The sequence below is a fragment of the Urocampus carinirostris genome, chromosome 19, assembly GCF_059441175.1.
Source record: "Urocampus carinirostris isolate Australia breed hairy pipefish chromosome 19, RoL_Ucar_1.0, whole genome shotgun sequence".
In the NCBI taxonomy this organism is placed as follows: domain Eukaryota; kingdom Metazoa; phylum Chordata; class Actinopteri; order Syngnathiformes; family Syngnathidae; genus Urocampus; species Urocampus carinirostris.
Genome location: NC_142367.1, coordinates 20,724,392 through 20,747,407, shown reverse-complemented (window position 1 = coordinate 20,747,407; position 23,016 = coordinate 20,724,392). Strand labels below are relative to the sequence as shown.

Genomic DNA, 23,016 nt, shown 5'->3' with positions numbered 1-23,016 from the left:
CTTCCTCTTGTCCTCTACCTCTTTCTCTTGCGTGGTATTTCATACATTCATTCATTCATTCATTCATTCATTCATTCACATACTAGTCCGGGCTCTTGAGAATGTATTTTTTTTCTGCCATGAGGGCCCAGAGCGAAAATGAGATTGACACCCCCCGCTTTGCGTGTACACCATCGTATTTAGAAATAGCGATGGCGTCCTCTTGTGGACCGATCCCGTTAGTCCAATGGCACACTTCACGTTTCCGGCCAAACCGGAAGCGGAAGTTTTTTGGGGAGGAAACTCATTTGTTGCCATGCTAGCTTGCTAGCATGTATTCCTAGCTTGTCTAGCGAGCGAACGATAAAACTTATCCCGAGTGAGGATGGCAGACGCCGACGTGGACGAGCTCTCGCAGCTCGAGTTTTTATCTTTGGTGTCCAAAGTCTGCACGGAACTCGACAACCATCTTGGAATAAGTGACAAAGATTTAGGTTTGTCCACCGCTTCGAACTATCGAGCTAACTTGCTAGACTAGCGCGGCCCCGGCTAATGTTTACGTGTTGTATTTTGTGTTAAATGAAATGATCATTGTATGATGCTTGTTTACATTGAGTTATGTCGTCTTGCTTTATTCCTAGCTGAGTTTGTCATCAGCCTTGCGGAAAAACAACCTACATTTGACGGGTTCAAAGCTCTTTTATTAGAGAATGGAGCTGAATTTACAGTAAGTTCCGTTTTGATTAAATGTTAATCACATTTCATCCAAGATTGGCGCTTATGGTAGTGTTGTTTGCATAACAGGACTCCCTCATTGGGAACTTGCTCAGGCTTATTCAGACTATGAGACCCCCATCGAAGTCGTCAACAAGTAACGGTAATGGAGCATTTATTTCCATAAAATGCTTGTCAGAGCCCTGTTTTGTCATTGTAGTCAAATGTGAAATGAAATCAAATGTGATCCGACTTGTTTCATTATATGATTGAATATTGGCACACACTCTTCATACTTTTCCACCACGATCAACTATATTGTCTATTTTAATGCTATGTTAGAACAGTAATCCCCAACATTTCTGTACCACAGACCGTTTTGTATTTTTTCTAAAACATAATAACAAAGATAAAAACAAATAGAATAACATTACAACAATAATAGTCACAACATTGGTCAAAACAATAATAATATTGGTAAGTCAAGTCATGTTTATTTGTGACGCCCTTAATCACAAAAAGTCTCAAAGGGCTGCACAGACCACAGATTATTGCAAACCGCAGGCTATTATTACACCATCCCCTGATCTAAACCTACATGAGGGCAAGGGAAAAACTCAAAAACCTCAACATGAGGAACATGAAGAAACCTTGAGAAGGGCTGCAATGGATGTTGCAATAAGAAATAATACACAGATATTGTCAGCATAAAATATGGTTTATTCATATGCTATAGAATAGAAGTGTGTTTTAAGCCTAGATTTAAGCGGTTCTGTAAGTGTAAATCCTCAGTGTAATTAAATGTGACATTTGGGTGTCCTCTTAAAATCACACCATAATCACATAGGAGGATGGGCAACTTACCACAACGTTAATAATGCAAAATGTCACCACAAACTGCGTGCCATGTAATAAATACAAACTCGCCAGATAAACCAACCGAAGCCAAAAGTGTGATTGCTAAAGGGAACAGTGCCTTTTTTAAACTCCATTGCCATTTTTGTAACATGACATTGTGTGCTGCAGTTGCTCATTCTCCACGCTGATTGGCTGGCGCAGAAATTTGGTTTGATCTATCCCTTCATGTATTTCCTTGTTTTCAACTTGACATTTGCACCACCCAACAGTAAACTGCGCGTGCCCGCATGAAGCACAACGGTTTTAATTCAAATTCACCACCTCAAACCCTCGGTTCACGTTTTGTGTGACGTTAGCATTGTCATTGATAGGGTATTGAGCAAAAAATAATGGAACTTATTTTTCTTACTGTGCGGCCCGGTACCACAGTTTGTGACAACTGTGCGGACACAAATGAGAGAAAAAGGAAAATGATTTACTAAATGTCATCTTACAGACTCTGAACCTCAGAAGCACAAGTCTGAAAAGGACAAGCTGAAGGAGCTCTTCCCTGCGCTCTGCAGACCAAATGAAGCACCGGTATGAACATGACTCGCCCATTAATAATGTGACATGTGAACTTCCAACATAGAGTATTTATTTCTCTCTCAGAAACTCCTAGACGAAGAGGACGTGAAGGTCGCGGCTGATGCCATGAAGGAGCTGGAGATGTTCATGCCCAGCGTGAGCGGCACGGATTCCAAAAGCGATCGGAGCCGCACAGAGAAGAGCAGGCGGCGTAGTCGAAGCAGGAGCCGAGACCGAAACAGAACCCGGGACAGGGACAGAGACAGGGACCATAGGAGGCGCCATCGTTCTCGCTCAAGGTCCAGATCTCGCTCCAGAGACCGCCACAGAGACCACGAACGATCCAGGCGACGAGACCGACCTTCCCGCTGGAGCGAGCGGTCTCCGAGTCCCCGCAAGGAACAAGAGCGAGATTGGAAGGACAAGCACGTGGACCGCCCGCCCCCGGAGGAACCTTCTGTGGGAGACATCTACAATGGAAAAGTTACCAGCATCATGCAGTTTGGATGCTTTGTCCAGCTAGAGGGCCTCAGGTGTGTATGTACTGCGTCCCCAGTCTTTGCACTTTACTCTAAAATCCGTGGTGTCAAAAAAATGTGATTGTCATTTAGGGCTTTTTCTGTGGTTGTATTAACTGAATTAAAAAAAAAACATTTCTGTTATGTATGGTTCAAGGTACATCAGCTCCTTGTACATCAGCTCCTTGACCAGAGGAGGTTTGGTTTTAATGGAAAAAGAAGAGATGAACCCTGATTGGGCAAAAAAAAAAGTTCACATGTAGTCAAAATTAGGGAAACCAATAATAACTGAAGGTAACAGTCTTGAGGCTAAAGTTATAAGCCTGTTTTTAACTTTTACGTGGCGTAAAGTAACAGCACGGCACCGCAGTGGTTAGTGCGTGTGTGGCACAGTTCTGAGGTCATGAGATCAAACCTGTGTGGAGTTTGCATGTTGTAAACCCCTGCGACCCTACTGAGGATAAGCGGTGCAGATAATGGATGGACGTGGCGTAAAGTGCATTAATTATTGAAATCTTACCCTGCAGGAAAAGATGGGAGGGTTTAGTCCACATATCTGAGTTGCGGCGAGAAGGCCGAGTCGCCAACGTGGCGGACGTGGTAAGGAAAGGACAAAGAGTCAAGATCAAAGTCTTGTCCTTCACTGGCTCCAAGACCAGCCTCAGTATGAAGGTAAGGACGAAATCATGTCGTTGACAAAAAAGCCGTCACTGTCCGGACACCTGTCAATTTTCGGCTGTCTTCAGGATGTGGATCAGGACACGGGTGAGGACCTGAACCCCAACAGGAGGAGGAACGTCGGCCCGGATGGCAGCGAGGAGGTGAACATGAGGAACCCTGATGGGCCAAGTAACCTCAACTTGGGTCCAGCGCGTGAGCTGGAACAGGACGACACATTGGAGAGGAAGCGGCTCACTAAAATATCTGACCCAGAAAAATGGGAGATCAAGCAGGTTAGTATGACTTTTTTCCGATTGTTTTCATATTTTCAATTGTTTCTCCCGTTTATATCTAATTTGAATTTTTCCCTCAGATGATCGCCGCCAATGTATTATCCAAGGAAGAATTCCCGGATTTCGACGACGAGACTGGAATTCTTCCCAAAGTCGACGACGAAGAAGGTAGTTAACCATCTGATCTTCCTACCGTGAGAGATAAAAAAAAATGTTGTGTTCATGTATCGCGCTTTCTCAGATGAAGACTTGGAAATCGAGCTGGTGGAGGAGGAGCCGCCGTTCCTGAGAGGACACACCAAGCAGAGCATGGACATGAGCCCTGTCAAGATTGTCAAGGTAAGTTGTGTATCCATGGAGATAATAAAATAAGTTTGTTGCTAGAAAGAATAGCCAAATCATAAGATGCTTTTGATTTTCCATACCTCAATTTGTATAATCTTCTTTTTTGGGAGAGGTGGACTTTTCAAAGTAGTTTTAATCTAAGATACCACCAGTTAAATGACACTTTACAAATTTAGATGAATCCATATATTCAGATACTACGGTAATCCTTAGCATCTTCAGCCTTTTTACTTCATCGCTAATGCATCGCTGGTTGAAAAATATTTCACTATGCATTATCCCCGTCAGAGCGCATTTTTGTCAGGCCCTGGTGGCTTTTTATTGCCATTCTCTCTACCAAAAAGTAAACTTCATTCCTGCTACCGGGATCCATTATCCCTGATCACATATTGTTGCGAGCAGGGACCAGCAGAGCACGTTTTTGTCAGGCCTGTCATTTCTTGACATTATTTGTTTTTCCGCCGAAGATTAACTTCACCTATGTGGTTGTGGTCCGATATCCCCAATCTCATAATGTTGCGAGCGAGGACTGACGGAAGACACTTCTTTGAAGGCGTCCCATTCTGGCCTGCCTAGAAGTACGGTTCTAGTTGTGATCCTGTATTCCCGGTGGACTATTGCTGAGAGCAAGAGCTGTCTGAACGTGTTTGTGTTTGAGCAAATCATTATGGCTAGCCTAATTTGAACCGCACTGCTTTGGGCACTATCCATTATCCCCAGTCTACTATTGCTGAGAATGAAAGCCAAGATAGCCAATTTGTGTAGCGCTTGGTGGATTTTTTTCCCCCCGTTCTTTCCGCCTAAATTGGACAGCACCCAAGCGGCCTCAATCCTTTATCACCAATCCCATATTGCTGCAAATGGACCAGCAGAAAGCCATTTTGTTGGGTGGCATAAATGATTCTGGCTGTGATCCATTATCCCCAGTCGACCATTGCTGAGAAAGGGAGCGAGCAGATGGTATTTCTTTTTCAATGCAGGCCACTAAAGCTCGTCACTGTGGCCTGGGTTAAATGAGCTGCAATTTTTTTTGCCCTGATCTATTATCCCCAGTTGACTTTTGCTGAGAGTAGAGGCCAAGTGAGCAAATTTGTGTTGTGTTGCTGTTGTGCAGCTGCAATTTGTTATCCCTGGTCGCCTATTGCTGCAAGCCAGGGCTGGCCGAGCACATGTTCAAATTGTAACTGCGATACATAAGGGATTACAATTGAGAATATTTTGCATTACTATATCTCAGAAATCATAAACGTTGACATTGATTTTTTTCCATTGTTTTAATACTTGTGTGCTATTAAAATTGGAAAATCCCTAAAGAAAAATGAATGAAAACATAAATTCTGTTTTTTAGTTAAACGAATCAAATATATATACAGTATATATATATAGATATAAAGTTTCGAAATGAACTTTTACGTTTTCATTTAAAAAAAAAATGGAATTGATTTTAAATCCACAACCAGTATTAGTATTTCATTGATTTTTGTGGCCTTTTATTTGAATCCTGCACACTCATGCCGATGGTTTGCGTGACTAAATCCGCTCACGTGCGTCCGCAGAATCCGGACGGCTCACTATCCCAGGCGGCAATGATGCAGAGCGCTCTGGCCAAAGAGCGGCGGGAGCTGAAGCAAGCGGCGCGCGAGGCGGAGATGGATTCCATCCCCATGGGCCTCAACAAACACTGGGTTGACCCTCTGCCTGACGGTAAGTGCCTCAGACGTCCATATATGCCGAAGAATGAATTAAATATGATGGCCGCTCCCTGTGGTGAAAAGTTGCTTATGTCGGCCCAGCTTTCCTGGACGTTGTAAACCAGGCGCAGGATTCTAATAATCACGTCTAGTGCGGTATTTTTCAACCGGTGTGCTGTGAGAACGTGTGTGACCCAGGAAATTGCCCCTGTGTTATTTAGGGGGGAGTATGTCATTGCTCAATTTCGTTGTTTTCTTCCAGTGATCAGCTATGTAATTAACATTCATCCATATCAGTGGATGGCAGCAGATTACTTTTTTTCTTTTTGTCCACTGCTCATGAGGTTGTACTGTATATTTAATAAAATATTTTGTTTGACGAAGCTGTTTGAGATTGCACGGCAATGAAAGTAAAATACAGTGATTTCTTTTTTTTCCCCAATAACACAGTTTACCTTTCATTAGGCTCACTGCTACTTGTCTTATTTTTTTTGTCATGTATTCTTATTGGCTAAATGGCTTTAAAAAGAGTAGAAAGCGGTCTAAAGTAAATAAAAAAATGTTTTCAGGTTTAGGACTTATTTATTCAACAGGTTTTGTTTTTGGTTTCAATGTATAATAGAGTATTCAATTTTATAAAGACTTAAAAAAAAAAGAAATGGTGGGGGGTTCGACTTCGCGGATTTTGGCTATCATGAGTTCTTTTTGGAACGTTGTCCGCGCAATAAATGTGGGTTTACTGTAAATCTAAGTAAATGTTGTACTTATTATTTTTTTAATACAAAATAAAGTTAAGACATGGTAAAAAAATCTGCTGGAAGAAAATTTTTGCTCATTTTAAGTATTTTTGTAGTTAATTTTCTAGAAAAATTATTTAAAAAAACAAATCTTGAAAAACAGGTTAATAGTGTAGACACTGCCCGACATAAGAATGAGATTGGTTCCGGACGATCGTTAGTAAGTAAAATTTATTCGTATGTTGCTTCAGTGCTAGATTTTGTATGGAATGTACGTTTAAGGTGTATATAAGTATGTTTAAGGTTTATATAAATATGTTTAAGGCTTGCATAAGTCACCTGTATTGTTTTGTACTAAAAATAAACATTTCATAAGATAATATGCGCTATAAAGATAAATAAAGTTGAGTTTAAGCTATTTTTTGGAAGATAGGCTTCAAGAGTTAGGTGACCTCCTCCTTCGTTGTAAAAAGTAGCCAAAAAATTGTTTTGACAATATTCTTAACTGCATCAGGCTTTCTTATTCCACTTTTGTTTCAAAAGAAATGTCTCGCCTCCCCTTTACACCAACCATATTGAATGGATGCATGAAATATTCAACAATAAAAATGTCAAAGTTCTTAGCGCACTGGAGATACAGTATAGAATATTTACACACAGACTAGGAAGAGGAAGACTGATTTCTTCTTCGGGTGGATGCTGGGTGACCCCTCACAGCACCACACGTCAGTAGCGGCAGAAAGAAGCACGACAGTAATGTACTCGAAAAAAGGTGCACACAATAGAAAATCAAACTTAAAGCAATGGCCGGATATTTTTCGACATCCCGAAAAAATTTTTTCGTATCTACCGCTGTATTTGTTTGTCCCGGAGGGGAGCGTCTGTATAGCAAAATTAAATTATAGCAAAATGATAAACCAGAATAAATAACCCTTATTACCTCCCGAGCCACAGTGACCACAAATTACAATAAAATACTTTATTCTGTCAATGTAGTCCACACTATATTTTAAGCTTTTAAAAAAAGAAACTAGTGTTTGGAATTATTTTATTAAATGTTTTTGATGGACTGTGCTTTGTGATTGTTTTAAAACAAAGTGTGCTTTGGCTCCTAAAAGGTTTGGAAACATCGGTGTATAAGTTTTTTTTATTTTTTTATTTATTTGTCGATGATTATTTTATTCATAATATTACTCAAATCTGAATTACAGTTGACGGCAGGCAGATAGCAGCCAACATGCGTGGCATCGGCATGATGCCCAATGACATCCCCGAATGGAAGAAGCACGCCTTTGGGGGCAATAAGGCATCCTATGGAAAGAAGACTCAGCTTTCCATCTTGGAGCAAAGAGAAAGTTTGCCCATCTACAAGCTGAAGGAGGAACTCATTCAGGTTGCTTTTGTTTTTGACGTCGCAATCTGTCTTTGACTTGAGTGAAAAGCTCACTTCCAACGTCTCCCTGTCACAGGCCGTCCACGACAACCAGATCCTGATTGTCATCGGGGAGACCGGTTCAGGAAAGACCACCCAAATCACGCAGTACTTGGCGGAGGCAGGCTACACCACACGCGGGAAAATAGGCTGCACGCAGCCGCGTCGTGTGGCCGCCATGTCCGTCGCCAAGAGGGTTTCCGAAGAGTACGGGTGCTGCCTCGGGCAGGAGGTGCGATGTGGCGGCAGGATTCTTAACTTGGAGGTTTGTACTTCTTCCTAAAGATGTCATTTGCACCCCCTGCAGGTGGGCTACACCATCCGCTTTGAGGACTGCACTAGCCCTGAGACGGTGATCAAGTACATGACTGACGGCATGCTGCTGAGGGAGTGTCTAATCGACTCTGAGCTCGGACAGTACGCCATCATCATGCTGGACGAAGCTCACGAGAGAACCATCCACACCGACGTCCTTTTCGGTTTGCTCAAAAAGGTTTGCTGCACATATTTTTGTCACGTTTTAGTTTGTTTCTTTTGGGGCTGTTTAAAAACACAAATAAATTCGCAGACCGTGCAAAAGCGCACAGACATGAAGCTAATCGTGACGTCAGCCACGCTGGACGCCGTCAAATTCTCCCAATACTTCTACGAGGCGCCCATTTTCACCATCCCCGGGAGGACCTACCCGGTGGAGGTGCTCTACACCAAAGAGCCTGAGACGGACTACTTGGACGCCAGCCTCATCACCGTCATGCAGATTCACCTGACCGAGCCCCCTGGTGCGTCATAGAATGTTGTCTCCAACCCAGAGAGTGAAATCATGACATTATCTTCAATTCTCCTGCAGGCGACATCCTGGTTTTCCTCACCGGACAAGAAGAAATCGACACGGCCTGCGAGATCCTCTACGAGCGCATGAAGTCACTCGGGCCCGATGTCCCCGAACTCATCATTCTCCCGGTTTACTCTGCGTTGCCGAGTGAGATGCAGACCAGGATCTTTGACCCAGCGCCGCCGGGGAGCAGAAAAGTACATCAATCTTTACTGAATATTCTGTTTAGCAGCCACAGCTTTAGTAACATAGGCTGAAATTCTGCTTGAGTCAGAGTAAAATAATGTCAACAATGAATTGTGAGAAAGTACTGCTTTTTAAACAAACTTACGACTGTTCGGGGCACTGTGTGCCGATTCCCTTTTTGACAAACCAACCTTAATCAACTTGTGCTATTATCAAAAACATAGCACTGTGGTTCATTTAAGCTAATTATGGATGCCAATTCATAGCTAGGTACCAACTCGATCATTTTGCAACGTGGCATAAATCTCCCACTGTAGCCGTTACGAGGATAGCGCTCGGTGAGCTGCAAGGTGCATTTATATCCAGTCAGACTATTTCAAAATCAAACAGAATACATATTTAAACACTCAACCTTTGTTTTAATATCTAATCACAAAGTTCTAGTCTCATATATTTACAATCCTGAACAGAAAATTGTCATGGAAAAGATAAAAATAAAAATCTCAATTAAAAAAAAATTGAAAAAATACAGAAACTCAAAGTGACCAAACCGCATAATTTTTCTTCTTTTTTTTTACCCAGCCTATCATTTTTTTAACAGCGAGATGGTGGACAATCATGTCAGCTCACTTTAGGCGAGCCTCATGTTATGTAGGATAAATACAAAATGTATGGACCTACCAGTATTTTTTAAAAAATGCACGTTCATTGGATGGTTGATGTATTGCTTATAATTTCAATTTTTTTTTTCAATGAATGATTTTTTTTTTTTTACAACTAGTAGGCACTAAATAATAAACGACCTCTTAAAACAATTTAGAAAATGCATTTTTATTTTTGACTAGAAAGCTTTCATGAACATATAAGTTACAAATCAACCATATACAAACAGATAAAGAGAGATTTAAATTGAAAACATTGAGTTATTTGTGATTAAGGGCTATGTAAATGAATGGGACTTGAATCTTTTTTTAAAAACCAGGTCGTCATAGCAACCAACATCGCCGAGACCTCTTTGACCATCGACGGCATCTACTACGTGGTGGACCCCGGCTTTGTCAAGCAGAAAGTCTACAACTCCAAAACGGGCATCGACCAGCTCGTGGTGACGCCCATCTCGCAGGTCGCTCCCGGTCGCTGCCCCTTTCCATTATTTTGTGCCCGTTACTGAAATGCATCGGCGTCACCGCAGGCTCAAGCCAAGCAGAGGGCGGGCCGTGCCGGCAGGACGGGTCCCGGCAAATGCTACCGCCTATACACGGAGCGAGCGTACCGGGACGAGATGTTGACCACCAACGTGCCGGAGATCCAGAGGACCAACTTGGCCAGCACCGTGCTTTCGCTCAAGGTCTGCGTTTTGCGATGAGGTCGGACGATGTTTGGATTCGATGCTAAAAAATGTTCCTTTTGTTACCAGGCCATGGGCATCAACGACCTGCTCTCCTTCGATTTCATGGATGCGCCCCCCATGGAGACGCTGATCACGGCCATGGAGCAGCTGTACACGTTGGGGGCGCTGGATGACGAGGGGCTGCTCACACGGTTGGGGAGGAGGGTGAGTAACACACGTCGTTGCTTTTGATTTGAGGATGAAAATGAGAATTGTCCTTCTTGTCATAACAGTGCAGTGAACATGGTTTGACACAAGATGAGTCGTGGTGCTCCGGGACAAACAAATAATGCAGACTTAAAAGAGAAGACTGAGAGAAAAAGAATCTCAGGATAAATAGGCAAACATGTTTACTGAGGCCACTCTCCCAGTATCCCATCATCACATTACTAGTCCTTTGAAAAATGTTGCAATAACATTTAATAATAACAAAATTCCCATATATGGTAATCCCTCTTTTTTTCACAAGGTTTCCGTTGAAAAAAGGACCCACGATGGTCAAAACTGAAATGGAAACATTTATCTAATAATTACTCTATTTTACAATAAAACCAAAGACCAAACCCTATTTACAGGCTCAAGCATTTATTTTACAAATTAAAATTCTCTCCTTTATAAACGCTTTATTCTGTACTGTCAAATAATTATTTTAATTATAATTTTACTGTATTGCACTATTGATTTAGGACACTATCCACTTTATTACTTCAAATGATTTTTTTTTGTCGCCATCATGTGGACATTATTGGAAAACAAAAATGTACCGAAAAAATGTGTTTACTTTTGCTTGTTGAGAAGTCCAACTTTGTCCTTGATAAAAATCATCTCCCTCTCCCTTTTAGTGCTTTTGTCAGTCCAGACTGTTCCGTTGACTTGATGTCTTTTTGAGAAACTCTGAATCGAGAGACTTGTGCGTAATGCGTCTTGCGCAATTTCCAGGTTGGTTTTCTTTGGGTAGGGTGTTTGCTCCCCCACATGAAACGGAAGATGTCTGACTGACTAGGATACAGCATCTTCATCATTGGTTGTCTACGACCCAGGCAGTTAAAGGAATGCCTAACTGTGTATATGGGTTCATCAAGTTGTTTTATGCACAGTTAAAACTTAAAGCGCAACTTTATTGACACGCAAGCAGAAAAGGGGCGCGGTGACTGTTTAGCCAATCAGAACACAGATCACAATGGATGGTGAAATTCCGTGAAGTAGCCGAACCACGATACAGCGGCAGATTACTGTAAGTCAATAGATAAGAGTACCTATTTTTCTAGACAACTGGCAAGATATCTTCAGTTGCGTGCGCTTGTTTCTGGTAATTAAGACCCTGGGGAAGAAACTCTATTTTCTAGGTTGCCTGACACATGTTTTTGTCCTGTCCAGATGGCGGAATTCCCTTTGGAGCCCATGTTGTGCAAAATGTTGATCATGTCCGTGCACCTCGGCTGCAGCGAGGAGATGCTCACCATTGTGTCCATGTTGTCTGTGCAGAACGTGTTCTACAGGCCAAAGGTGGGCAGACACACTCCTCCTTCAAGTCACATTTTCTTCAAGTTTATCATGACTTTTTGTTTGTTTTTTGCCACAGGACAAGCAAGCGCTGGCAGACCAGAAAAAGGCCAAGTTCCACCAGCCTGAGGGAGACCACCTTACCCTCTTAGCTGTCTATAACTCCTGGAAGAACAACAAGTTCTCCAACCCTTGGTGCTACGAGAACTTCATTCAGGCCCGCTCGCTCAGGAGGGGCCAGGACATTCGCAAGCAGATGTTGGGCATCATGGACAGGTAGGAAGATTACAATATAACTAAATCCCTCCATCATTAAACAACATCACCGTCTCGTAACTGTTTTAACACAGGCACAAGTTGGACGTGGTGTCTTGCGGCAAAGCCACCGTGCGAGTCCAGAAGGCCATATGCAGTGGTTTCTTCCGCAATGCCGCTAAGAAAGACCCTCAAGAGGGCTACAGGACCCTCATAGACCAGCAGGTGGTCTACATCCATCCGTCCAGTGCGCTGTTCAATCGCCAGCCTGAATGGTGAGAGGAAGGCTTATTCTGTCATTTACTTTAATTTATAAGATTTATAGGCCTCAGGGTGTCAGTATTAAACCACATTTCTTCGAAACAGTATCTGGTTCTTTAAAAGAGTCGTCCTTGACAATATTTCCTGTTCCTAGCTGGGGAACATAATTTTATTGGAAAACATTGAATGATTGTTTTTGTTAAGGAAGCCCGAAAAAACACAGGCGCCTTTAAAGGGACAATGTGTATTATTGAGTGGCTTCTGGTTTTAGAAAATAACTTCCATCTATCCATTATCTGCAGCGCTTATCCTCAGTAGGGTCGCGGGGGTGCTGGAGCCCATCCCAGCTATTTTTGGGCAGTGGGCAGGGGACACCCTGAACTGGTTGCCAGCCAGTCGCTGGGCACATAGGGGACAATTTGGACTGGCCAATTAACCTGACATGCATGTTTTTGAAATGTGGGAGTAAACCGGAGTGCCCGGAAGAGACCCACGCAAGCACGGGGAGAACATGCAAACTCCACACAGGAGGTTCGATCTCATGACCTCAAAACTGTGCTACACACGGACTAACCACTGCGCCGCCGTGCTGCCCTAGAAAATAACTTAATCCATGAAAATAAAGATTTAGAAATTAAGCAAAAATACACCAGGTACCAGATAAATGTCAATTTTTTTCAATACCTGTAGGTGGAGAAATGTGCATTTGTTTTGCATAACTATGGGTAATCCCTTTTTCGCTAGGGATAGAATAGAATATACCTATATTATCATTGTTACAAAATTGGTTGAACATATTGTGACAACGAAATTGGACGCGGCACTCTAGTTACACATTAAACTGTAAGGATTAAAAAAAGATAACTTGCACAATACTTACACAAGAAAGTGTGGGCATAAAAATGTCAAAGTTCTTAGCGCACTGGAGATACAGTATAGAATATTTACACACAGACTAGGAAGAGGAAGACTGATTTCTTATTATAGAGGTTAAAATCAGCTCAGTCCAACCAATAAACACCATGCCAGTTAGAAATCAAATTTCCTAGAAAATCACAATGACCCATGATATATTTTCTGAACCAGTCCACAGTCTACTCCGGTGTTTTAAGGGGCACCACACTGGAGACCCCGGTATTACAGCAATATCTAGTGGACAAAAAATACACACTGTCCCTTTAGACTATTTATCGCTCACAAATGAATGTTTCACACATCTATAAACTCTGATTTGATTAATGTTCAGGTCCAGAAACAAGAATATGAGGAACTATTGCATGCAAAAACATTTTCTCACTTTTTGCATTTTATAAAACAACATTCATTTTTAAATTTGCATTGGTCAATCGTCCTTTCTTGGAGCCATAAAGAATTCCGAATTGCCATTTCTTAAAACAATGTGTTAATCTATATTTTTCTGTTCCGTTCCCCTTCCCGTCCTCAGGGTCGTCTACCACGAGCTGGTGCTGACCACCAAAGAGTACATGCGTGAGGTGACCACCATCGACCCTCGCTGGCTGGTGGAGTTTGCGCCGGCTTTCTTCAAAGTTTCCGACCCCACGCGTCTCAGCAAGCAGAAGAAGCAGCAACGTCTGGAGCCGCTCTACAACCGCTACGAGGAGCCCAACGCATGGAGGATCTCCAGAGCTTTCAGGCGACGTTGAGGACTTCGGCTGCCGCGGCTTTCTGTCTCTGTTTTGTTTTCTCACATGGACGAAACAAAAATCATCGGACGATTTCATTTTTTGGTCCTCAAAAAAGTGTGCATATCTATTAGATTTTTCAGTCATTAAGAAGATGGATGCGATTCGCAAACGGGTTGTTTTCATTATATGTGAATAGAACATTTCTTTCCAGTACCTTATTGTCTAATATCAATGTCAACATTTTTTTTATTAAATTGAAATAGCTCTCGATTTGATTGGCTTGTATGGAGTCAGAATTAGAGTGGTTTTATTGTTTTTGATAACATATTGAAAGTACATATTGAAGAGTAGATGAGATACTCTAGAATTAACACATAAAAACGACTTAAAAGAAAGATTGTGGGGATTTAAGCGATTTAAATATATGTAAAGCTACCCAAAACTGGGTAACAGAACTAGCATAGCAGTCAAAGACAAAAAAGTCTATTATTGTATAAAATAATTGTGTCTATTCAATTAAACATCGTCTTAATAAAATTGGAAAATACTTGAGGACGCAATTGAAACAATACTGTTTTTCATAATATTGGTTGACAAAACTGGTATTTTACGGAGGCGATTTAATGGGAATACACGTGATTGTTACACTTCTTCAATAGCGGTGTGTTCGGCGTAGAAGAAGAAACACTTCCGTTTCAAGTATTATGGCGGTGCCTTTTAATCTGAAACAGCTGGGAAAAGACATTTTGGAATAAGCGAGAATGATTCTAGTATGTCCTCGTATCGTTTACTTTGACGTTTATTCGCCGCAGACAAACATTTTGTGACTAAATGGACCCAAGTTCACGGTAGGTGTTCAATGTAATTTAACATTTCCTGGCGGCACTGGTTGTATGAAAAGCGTGTTTTTTTGTGGTTTTCAGGAAACTCCCACCGGCACCGTATTTACACTCATTACAACAACTTACCGACATTATTATTTAACACAAACGAATTGGAATGAATGTCCTGCTGAGAAACAACTTTATAATACTTAAAATCGCCAACGCAGCAAGTGCGGACATGTCTACAGAAGTCGGCAGGGAACAAAATGCTGTCCTTGGCCAGAATGAAGGCCAGAACCCATAGGAATTTGGGACATTGCCAGACAAGAGACTCATAAGAACTCGGGCCTGAAAAGTAGAGTGAACCTGCAACCCAACCAAGGAAAGATGACACCGGAGAAGACAACCTTCTCATGACAACCTAAGCACCCTGCCAACAGATGTGGAGGTCGACTTGGTCATCATGTCATGAAGGTAAGTTAGTTTCGTTACCATTAACTGTAATAGGGATGTCAAACTCAATTTAGCTCTGAGCCGATATGTGGACTTGGTTCTCAGGAGGGTCGGAGCAGTAAAACAATGTAATCTAAAAACTTTTAGCTATGTATATGAGTATTATGCTCTATCATTAAGCCTACGTACATTCGTAATCTACCCTACATATTAGAATCGCAGCTGACGAGTTGTTTCCTTAACTAAATACAGTACATTTACTCACAAACATTGGGAGGTTGTTGGAAGATTTTCATGTTTTGAATTCAATTGTGTCAACTGATTTTAAGAGTAGACTGAACGCAGTTTTACACCTTTGACAACTCGCCAGGCTATACAAACTCAACTCCTCTCCCTTGTAGCAGCCAGAGAACATTTGCTTCACCTGCATTTGGAAAATTAAATTTTGATAGAATCGACCTCAACACACTTCTTTCTTTTACAAACTCAGAAAAACTCAGACGAGTCTGGTCTAAATGTAACAGAACTCTGCGTTCTATACGAACTTTAATGCAGTACAGACGCTCCTCTACTCACAACCATTCGACTTATGAAAAACGGTAGTTATGAACATTTTGTTCAGGATGTCGAAAAATATCCGGACATTTTTTTATTGTGCACCTTTTTCCGAGTACTGGACAGTACTGTCGTACTTCTTTCCGCCGCTACCGGCGTGTGGCGCTGTGAGAGCTCACCCAGCATCCAGCCCAAAGAAGAAATCAGTCTTCCTCTTCCTAGTTCATGTGTAAACATACTATACTGTATCTCCAGCGTGCGAAGAACTTTGACATTTTTATTGTTTGATATCTCACGCATCCGTTCAATATGGTTCGTGTAAAGTGTAAAGCAGCGAGCTGTTTCTTTTGAAATGAAAGTGGAATAAGAAAGCTTGATGCGGTTGAGAAAATGGTTGGATTGCTTTTTTTGGCCACTTTCTACCAACAGAGGAGGAAGTTGCCTAACCCTTCAAAAAGAAAGTTAAACTTAACTTTATTTATCTCTATGGAGCATATTATTTTATGGAATGTTTAGTACAAAACCTCAAACATGCACTATATAGCACTGAAGCAACTTACGAACGATGCTGTGGACTCATTCGTAGGTCGGCAGCGTCTGTATGTCCAATTCAAAATTGTATTGTCTTTGGGGGCTGTTTATTTTTTAATCAATGGTCCCTTTGACCCCAATTTATTTCCACTAGGCACTTAAAAAAAGAATTGCTGTTATTTAGGCGAACAGACAAAAAATATTCACAAGAAGCATGACATCGATGAGTTCGTAAGTAGGGTTGCGTCTGTACAAATTTGAATCCTTAGAGCTGGTGTCAAATTTAATAGATGCCTCATGGTCGAATAAACATTCTCCTAGGGGCCAGATTTGTAAATTACTGGCATAAAAAGTTGCATTAGCAGGAGGGTTGGGGGTCTTTTGGGAAGCTCACAATTATGATTTAGCAAGGTTTATTTGATCATAAAAATGATTTTTCAGGATTTTTTTTTCCTCACAATTTTACCTTACTATAATTTAATTTCTTGTGACATTTGTTAAAAAAATAGAAAAACAACAATTAAATTCATTTTCACTAGTTTATTTAAATCTGTTGAACTAATGCAAACTTGAAAGTGACAAAAATAGCATACCCAAAAAGTTATTGATTTAATTGTTTAAAAGTCTTTCTGCTCTTTTTTTTAAGGTATACCTGAAAATAGGATCGATTTATAGAAGGAGTTAAAGCTTCTTTTTACATCTGCAGACACCCGGGTGCTATTTATTTTTATTTTGTGTTTTTCATATAGCCTTAAACAACGCGTCCGTGACTTAAGAAAAATAACATTCAAAGGGGTTTGCTCAATGTTCTCTGGTTGATTAATGGTAGTCAGTCCTGTCTAATTATGTGTCGTACTGTCTACTTGTGTGTCTTAGTGTAGTGTTTCCCAGCATAGTGTTCTAGACACTGAGGGTTGAGAGTAACGTAATTTCAATTCTTTGTATGCTGCAGAATTGAAAATTAAGCTGACTTTGACTAGACACTGTGGGTGCTTTGCGATTAGCGCCTGGCTTTGGTGGACTTATTTAAAACTGCAAGTCTTTTTTTTTCAACGCAATGCAGCTTATTTTTCTCTTATGTTTCTCTTAGCATTGTTTTGCGGATATCTTAAAATTACATGTGGCCCATGAGTTTGACATGTGTGCTGTCGAGGTTCGCTACCATGATTTGAATTAGTTTTAAGTTCTCAAATGATCTTTTTTACGGCAGGGGTAAATGAAAACTGCATATTGTCACAATAACATAAGTGCCTCAGTCATTAATATTTTACTCAATTTTATATTTTTGCCACAGAAAGCTGCATAACGTTCCAACATTGGGTAAAAAAATATGTTCCAATCCTGGAGACCTATCCAATTATTTTCATTTATGAATGTAAATGCTGACATCTATGTTACATTTCCTTTTGAAATAGATTAGTTTCATCAAATTAGTTTTGAAATGATCACAATTAAAGCAAAATAATATATGAGGTCCCTGTTTTAAGCACTTCATTTGATATTTAGTTTTGTAGTATTAAAGTAGTTGTATTTTTTTTTAGTATTTCTGCAGTATGTAATTTTCATTGAATTATATTGTTGTATATCTGTCGTATGTTGAATATTTCCTTTGAATTATTTTGTTGTTGTAAATCTGTAGTAGTTTAGTAATACAGTATTACAAAATTAGTCCTTGGATTTCAGTCGTGTTTTTGTGAATTTACTGTAGTTGTATTCCTATAGTGTTGTTGTACTATTGCTGTAGTTGTATTTTTACAGTATTTGTGTATTAATATTTCGTGCTCTTCGCAGTTTGTTGGTGTTGAATGAAAATGATAAAAGTAAGAAAGGGTCTCTTGAAATAGTCCAAATGCCAACCCAAAGCCCCAAAAACATAAAAATAAGTACCGTATTTTCCGCACTATAAGGCGCACCTAAAAGTCTTAATTTTTTTCAAAAGCTGACCATGCGCCTTATAACTCAGTGCGCCTTATATATGGCTCAATATTAAATTCGCAAGGTCTCGCAACTTACTCAACGGCCGCCGCCTTGATTTTACCCCGAACGTGGAGTAGTCCGCAGTGTATGCTGGGATTTATATACCGGCGTTTCATTGGCTAAACAATGTGTCAATCATCATTTGAATCGATCACTGTTGGTTGAAGTTATTCGGAGCCTCGGATTGGTTAGATGGCCAAAACAAACCCTGCAATTGGCCGAGTTTAGCAATGGCGTAGCAAGTCCGCGGTGTATGCTGGGATTTATATACCGGCGTTTCATTGGCTAACCAATGTGTCAATCATCATTTGAATCGATCACTATTGGCTGAAGTTATTCGGAGCCTCGGATTGGCTAGATGGCCAAAACAAACCCTGCAATCGGCCGAGTTTAGCAATGGCGTAGCAAGTCCGCGGTGTATGCTGGGATTTATATACCAGCATTTCATTGGCTAACCAATGTGTCAATCATCATTTGAATCGATCACTATTGGCTGAAGTTATTCGGAGCCTCGGATTGGCTAGATGCCCAAAACAAACCCTTCAATCGGCCGAGTTTAGCAATGGCGTAGCAAGCTTGCTACAGTACGCCATAAAGAAACATGTTTCATTAGTCTGTATTTGTAAATATTCTACTCTCCTGGATTTACTTCACTCACGGTTGTAAGAAGACCATGATTGCGTAACATTATTGAACGTGAGAACTTAGGTGAGTTATGCGGCTTTATATTTTCCCGGTATCTTGTTTTAGAACAATCTTGATGTTGCTGTGATGAGTTGAGTGAATTCAACTCAATTCCAAGTGTTTATTGTCATATGCACAGTAAAGTTGTGAGTGAAAAAGAAAATAGAAACATAGAAATGTTTGGCATTTCTTGAATCCCAAGACTTCAACCTTCCGAATGATATTTGAAATGACGCATTTAAGTGACATCGTACGGACACCGCATCCGCACGTGTCTACGACACGTATTTGCTTCTTTGCAAGCTTTGGGAATGTTAAGGGGGTAATCAGTTGGACTGAATCATCTGACTGTTTTGTCGACGTTCCCATTGTAGCGCCTTATAATCCGGTGCGCCTTATCTATGGAAGATATAGGACCAAAAACTATTTTTTGGGGGTGCGCCCTATAACCCGGTGCGCCCTATAGTGCGGAAAATACGGTATTCGACTGCATCTAAGAATTTCACATACAGTACTCATTGATGGGCTGACTGAGGCTGCAATTATGACTTTAAGCCAGGAGATGGCAGCAGAGCGTAACAGTTTGACATTCCGGACATGATCTTGAAATTTGGTATTTTTGAAGGGAGAAAAACAGTAATATAGATTATGGTCATTTTTGTGCCATGCACAAATAAATGTAGCTTTTTCCAGTGGTAAATTGTATTAGGAAGAAACACCTGTATGTGCAAAATTGTGTCTCAATAACAAATATATTCGCAGTTTACTCAAGATCTAAAAATCATATGTCTTGATAAATGTACATGCAAGATCAAAAATTGCGGCTTTGCAAAATACATGATTCACATCGGATTCATCTTTGAATGGTGCTGGGGGAAATTAGAAAATTGGCTTTTAAAGTCTTTAAAAGTGCTTGAATTTGGCCATGAAAGGGTGTACAAACCATGAAAACTGTAGTTTTGGTGAGTATGTTAATGATTAATATACTGTATTTAATCAACCACGTTTGTTACATCAAATCCAACTTATTTGTTAGGCACATTTCAGCCAATAGATTTTCACTCAAAATTCTGTATAAAAGCATTCCGCATACAACAGGACAATTTTGTGGTTTTGGTAAAATTCTCTCTCTGACTTTCAGGACTAATGAGTAAAATCTCAATTCTGTCCCTGTCAAGTTGTAGGAAGTCTTCTGCCATTCATGACTTAACATCTGAAATGCATTTTAAAAGGGTATTTATAGGCAATGTACAGCTGGGTGTCATCAGCGTAACTATGGAAGTTGACTTTGTGTCTCCTAATGACATCCCTAAGGGGAAGCATATCCAGAGTAAAGAGTACTGGGCCTAAAATTGAACCTAGGGGAACCCCAAGTGTAATTTCTTAGGTTCTAGAGGAACATGCATACCTACTCAGTAACGTTGGTCTGTGAGATAGGAAGAGAACCAGTTTGAAATGGTACAAGAGATGCCCACCAAGTTTCTAAGTGTTTAATAAAATTTGATCTACTGTGTCAAAGGCTGTACTGAGATCCAGTCGTACCAGAACTGTGTTTTTATTAAAATACATGCTATACCTGATATCATTATTTAAAATTATTAAAAAGGCGGTCTCTGGTTAATCTTAAAACCAGACTGAAATTTCCCAAATACTATTTTTTCTCTAAAACTTTGCTTAAAAACTGTAGGCTGGACACTGGACAGTAATTATTAACATTGCTTTTCTTCAGAAGGGGCCTTTCCGCCGTTTTGAAGGCGGCAGGGAAAATGCCCGTCTGGAGAGCAACTTACTATATTAAAAGTCTGTTCTTAGAGGAATCCATAAAATGTCCTTAAGAGATGTGGGGATTGGATCTGAAAGGCAGGTTATTTGGTTGACTTGCTCCAGAACCTTCGTGTTTCCTCAGGTAAAATCGACTGTCCTGCTCATCTTCTTGTCATTCGCTCTCTGCAGGATGTTCAAGACCATCCGAGCCCGATTGGCAATGGACGGGCTAAACAGACTCTGGCTAGCCCACCCAAAGAACTCAGTCCCAGGTGGAGGCAGGCGGCACTCAGAATCGTCGCCTGGCTTCCTTAACCATCGCCAAGACGGTCTTCAAAAAGGTGAGCTTATTACTGCCTGATGTACACGAAGCGACCAGCAGGTGGCAGCGTAAGAGTTTAGGACACTAAATATACCTTTGGTGGATCTGAATTTTAAAAAAATATTTTATACAGAGAAATAAATACTTCATCATGCTATAATTATATTAGATCCAATACGATCAATCATTTTGAGTATGTTTTGAAATAGTTGGGTATATGTTTTTGTAGAATGGGTTTTTGATAACTGCGCTTTAGTTTCATTATATCTCATTAGCTGCACTGCTTATCCTTAGCCAATCGCAGGGCTAATCTTTCAAATCACAAAAAGGCCTCAAATGATTTAGGGAATCAACCACAGGTAAAACTAGCAATTAAAATATTTTTAAATATAAAGCCATTAGTTTAATAATTCATGAATCAGTTTTTTTGTTTTGATCAGTGTTAAAAAACTATTGAAATCGTTAAATTTTGCTAAAATCCCAAAAATATTCCATGTTAAAAATAATTAAGCTCTTTGATAAACACATACAAAGTGCCACTAAGTCTATTGTATTGCTCTGCCGAATCATAATGGTATTACAAACATGTCACCACAAAATGCAATGCCCATTTATTTGCATTGAATTCATGTGTAGAGCAGTGCATAAAATGCAGGAGATGACAAATTGTCAATAAAATATGTTAACCATTCAATTTGGGGCTGCCACAACAAATTGATAAACTTGAACATTTTGTCTAGTAGCTATACTAATGATTTTCTTTTTCTCAAGACCACAAGCTAGAGGAAGGATGCTTTTTCTTTCACATCAGGAGCTTCTTTATTAAGATCCCCAAAGCAAACGGTAAGGTCTGATACCATTTCTATCATGCCACAAGTTGAATGAGTACTATAAAATGTAATTGAAGCAATCAAGACATAAGTCCACGTATCTTTTGTAGTATTTATTAAGCAATCTCTTAACGTGCACTCGTAGCGCAAGGCCATGAGGTGATAGCACACCTTGCAAAATAAATTTAGAATGAAAACCATAGCTGTATATACAAGTGGAGTTTATATGATGCTTTCGGGTATAGCAAAGGTATGCAGTTTTAGTACATGTAAGCTTTTGAGTAAGGCTGGGGAGGCTGCTCGCCAGTGTATGACACTCCCCCCTCATCCAGGTGAGATAGCGGCACAGTGTCCTCTTCGTTGACGTAACGCTCAAACTCCGCTTTCAAGCTCGGTCGCTGGTTGTCGGGAAACGCGAGCGAAATCAGGGCTTCCGGCTCGCATACAAACTTGTACACGTAGCGTTCGCCGGCCACCTGAGAACAAAAAATATATGTCATTGCATTAAAGTTACAATTGCGCGCTGGCGATTTACCTTCTGCATGATTCCTTTCTCGTAATAATAGCGCAATGAGCGACTCAATTTGTCGTAATTCATGGCTGGCCGATTTTTCTGCATTCCCCACAGTCGAGCCACCTGAAGAGAAAAGGGTAAGGTTATTAAATTATTTAATTAACGATGTTATTATAACCTATTCTAATTTATGAATATACAGGACTATAATGTATACATCAATGAAAGCTGCAGGTAAAACATTTTTGCACATTTACATTATAACCAAATCTGTAAAGTACCATATTGGCAGATATAAAGTTAGCTTTTAGAATGTTTTATCACTACACTACTAAGCATAATGTATTGTACTGACTAAAATCAAAACACCTGTAGGTTAGCTGGGCCATAAAACTCAGCTTAAGCTCTCCCATCCTTTGCTATTGCTACTACATTAAGTTATTATACATGGTAATTATCAAACTGACAAGATTAATACAATTTCACTTTTTTCCCCCAATAGGAAAAAATATATACTGACACATTGAAATTTTATACATTTATAATGGTTTTTTTTTTTCTGTAGTAACAAATACTTTTTCTTTGTTATATGCGCCAGGGCTGAGAGAGCTTACGATCAGTTGCGTGGCACTGGTTTTGGACAGAATTTTTGCTGTAGGCCAGGTCTGCAAACAATTGTTTTTTTATCTGCAGTA

At 40.4% G+C, this 23,016-nt stretch overlaps 2 protein-coding genes and 1 long non-coding RNA gene across 6 annotated transcripts in view; 2 read left to right on the top strand and 1 right to left on the bottom strand.

Moving 5' to 3' along the window:
- Positions 1–268: 268 nt before the first annotated feature.
- On the top strand, positions 269–14,137 carry dhx8 (DEAH (Asp-Glu-Ala-His) box polypeptide 8). Its single transcript, XM_088323250.1, has 22 exons — positions 269–473; positions 621–706; positions 784–856; positions 2,048–2,130; positions 2,203–2,651; positions 3,164–3,308; positions 3,383–3,589; positions 3,670–3,757; positions 3,831–3,928; positions 5,491–5,638; positions 7,574–7,755; positions 7,832–8,026; positions 8,102–8,287; positions 8,363–8,573; positions 8,642–8,823; positions 9,795–9,935; positions 10,005–10,160; positions 10,230–10,367; positions 11,580–11,708; positions 11,785–11,981; positions 12,056–12,235; positions 13,666–14,137. Exons 1-22 carry the CDS (start codon positions 365–367, stop codon positions 13,883–13,885), a joined length of 3,603 nt encoding a protein of 1,200 aa, XP_088179376.1. The 5' UTR covers positions 269–364; the 3' UTR covers positions 13,886–14,137.
- Positions 14,138–14,568: 431 nt separating this feature from the next.
- On the top strand, positions 14,569–22,455 carry LOC148347670 (uncharacterized). Its single transcript, XR_015847912.1, has 4 exons — positions 14,569–14,715; positions 14,791–15,165; positions 20,845–20,996; positions 21,749–22,455. It is a non-coding gene; the product is annotated as an uncharacterized LOC148347670 (long non-coding RNA).
- The window catches only part of etv4 (ETS variant transcription factor 4), a 78,834-nt gene continuing 77,723 nt past the window's right edge, over positions 21,906–23,016 (bottom strand). For all 4 annotated transcript variants that reach the window (XM_088323237.1, XM_088323239.1, XM_088323238.1 and 1 more), the window contains 2 exons: positions 22,343–22,444; positions 21,906–22,283 (listed from right to left, as the gene is read on the bottom strand). In XM_088323237.1, the coding sequence (XP_088179363.1) occupies positions 22,068–22,283; positions 22,343–22,444 (318 nt within the window). In that variant the 3' untranslated portion in view covers positions 21,906–22,067. The remainder of the gene's footprint in view (positions 22,284–22,342; positions 22,445–23,016) is intronic.

Excerpts from the sequence above, each read along its gene's own strand:
- dhx8 (XM_088323250.1), top strand. The coding sequence starts at position 365 with ATGGCAGACGCCGACGTGGACGAGCTCTCGCAGCTCGAGTTTTTATCT. Across the intron at positions 7,756-7,831 it reads TGAAGGAGGAACTCATTCAG|GCCGTCCACGACAACCAGAT; the intron begins GTTGCTTTTGTT and ends TCCCTGTCACAG. Across the intron at positions 8,027-8,101 it reads GGTGCTGCCTCGGGCAGGAG|GTGGGCTACACCATCCGCTT; the intron begins GTGCGATGTGGC and ends CACCCCCTGCAG.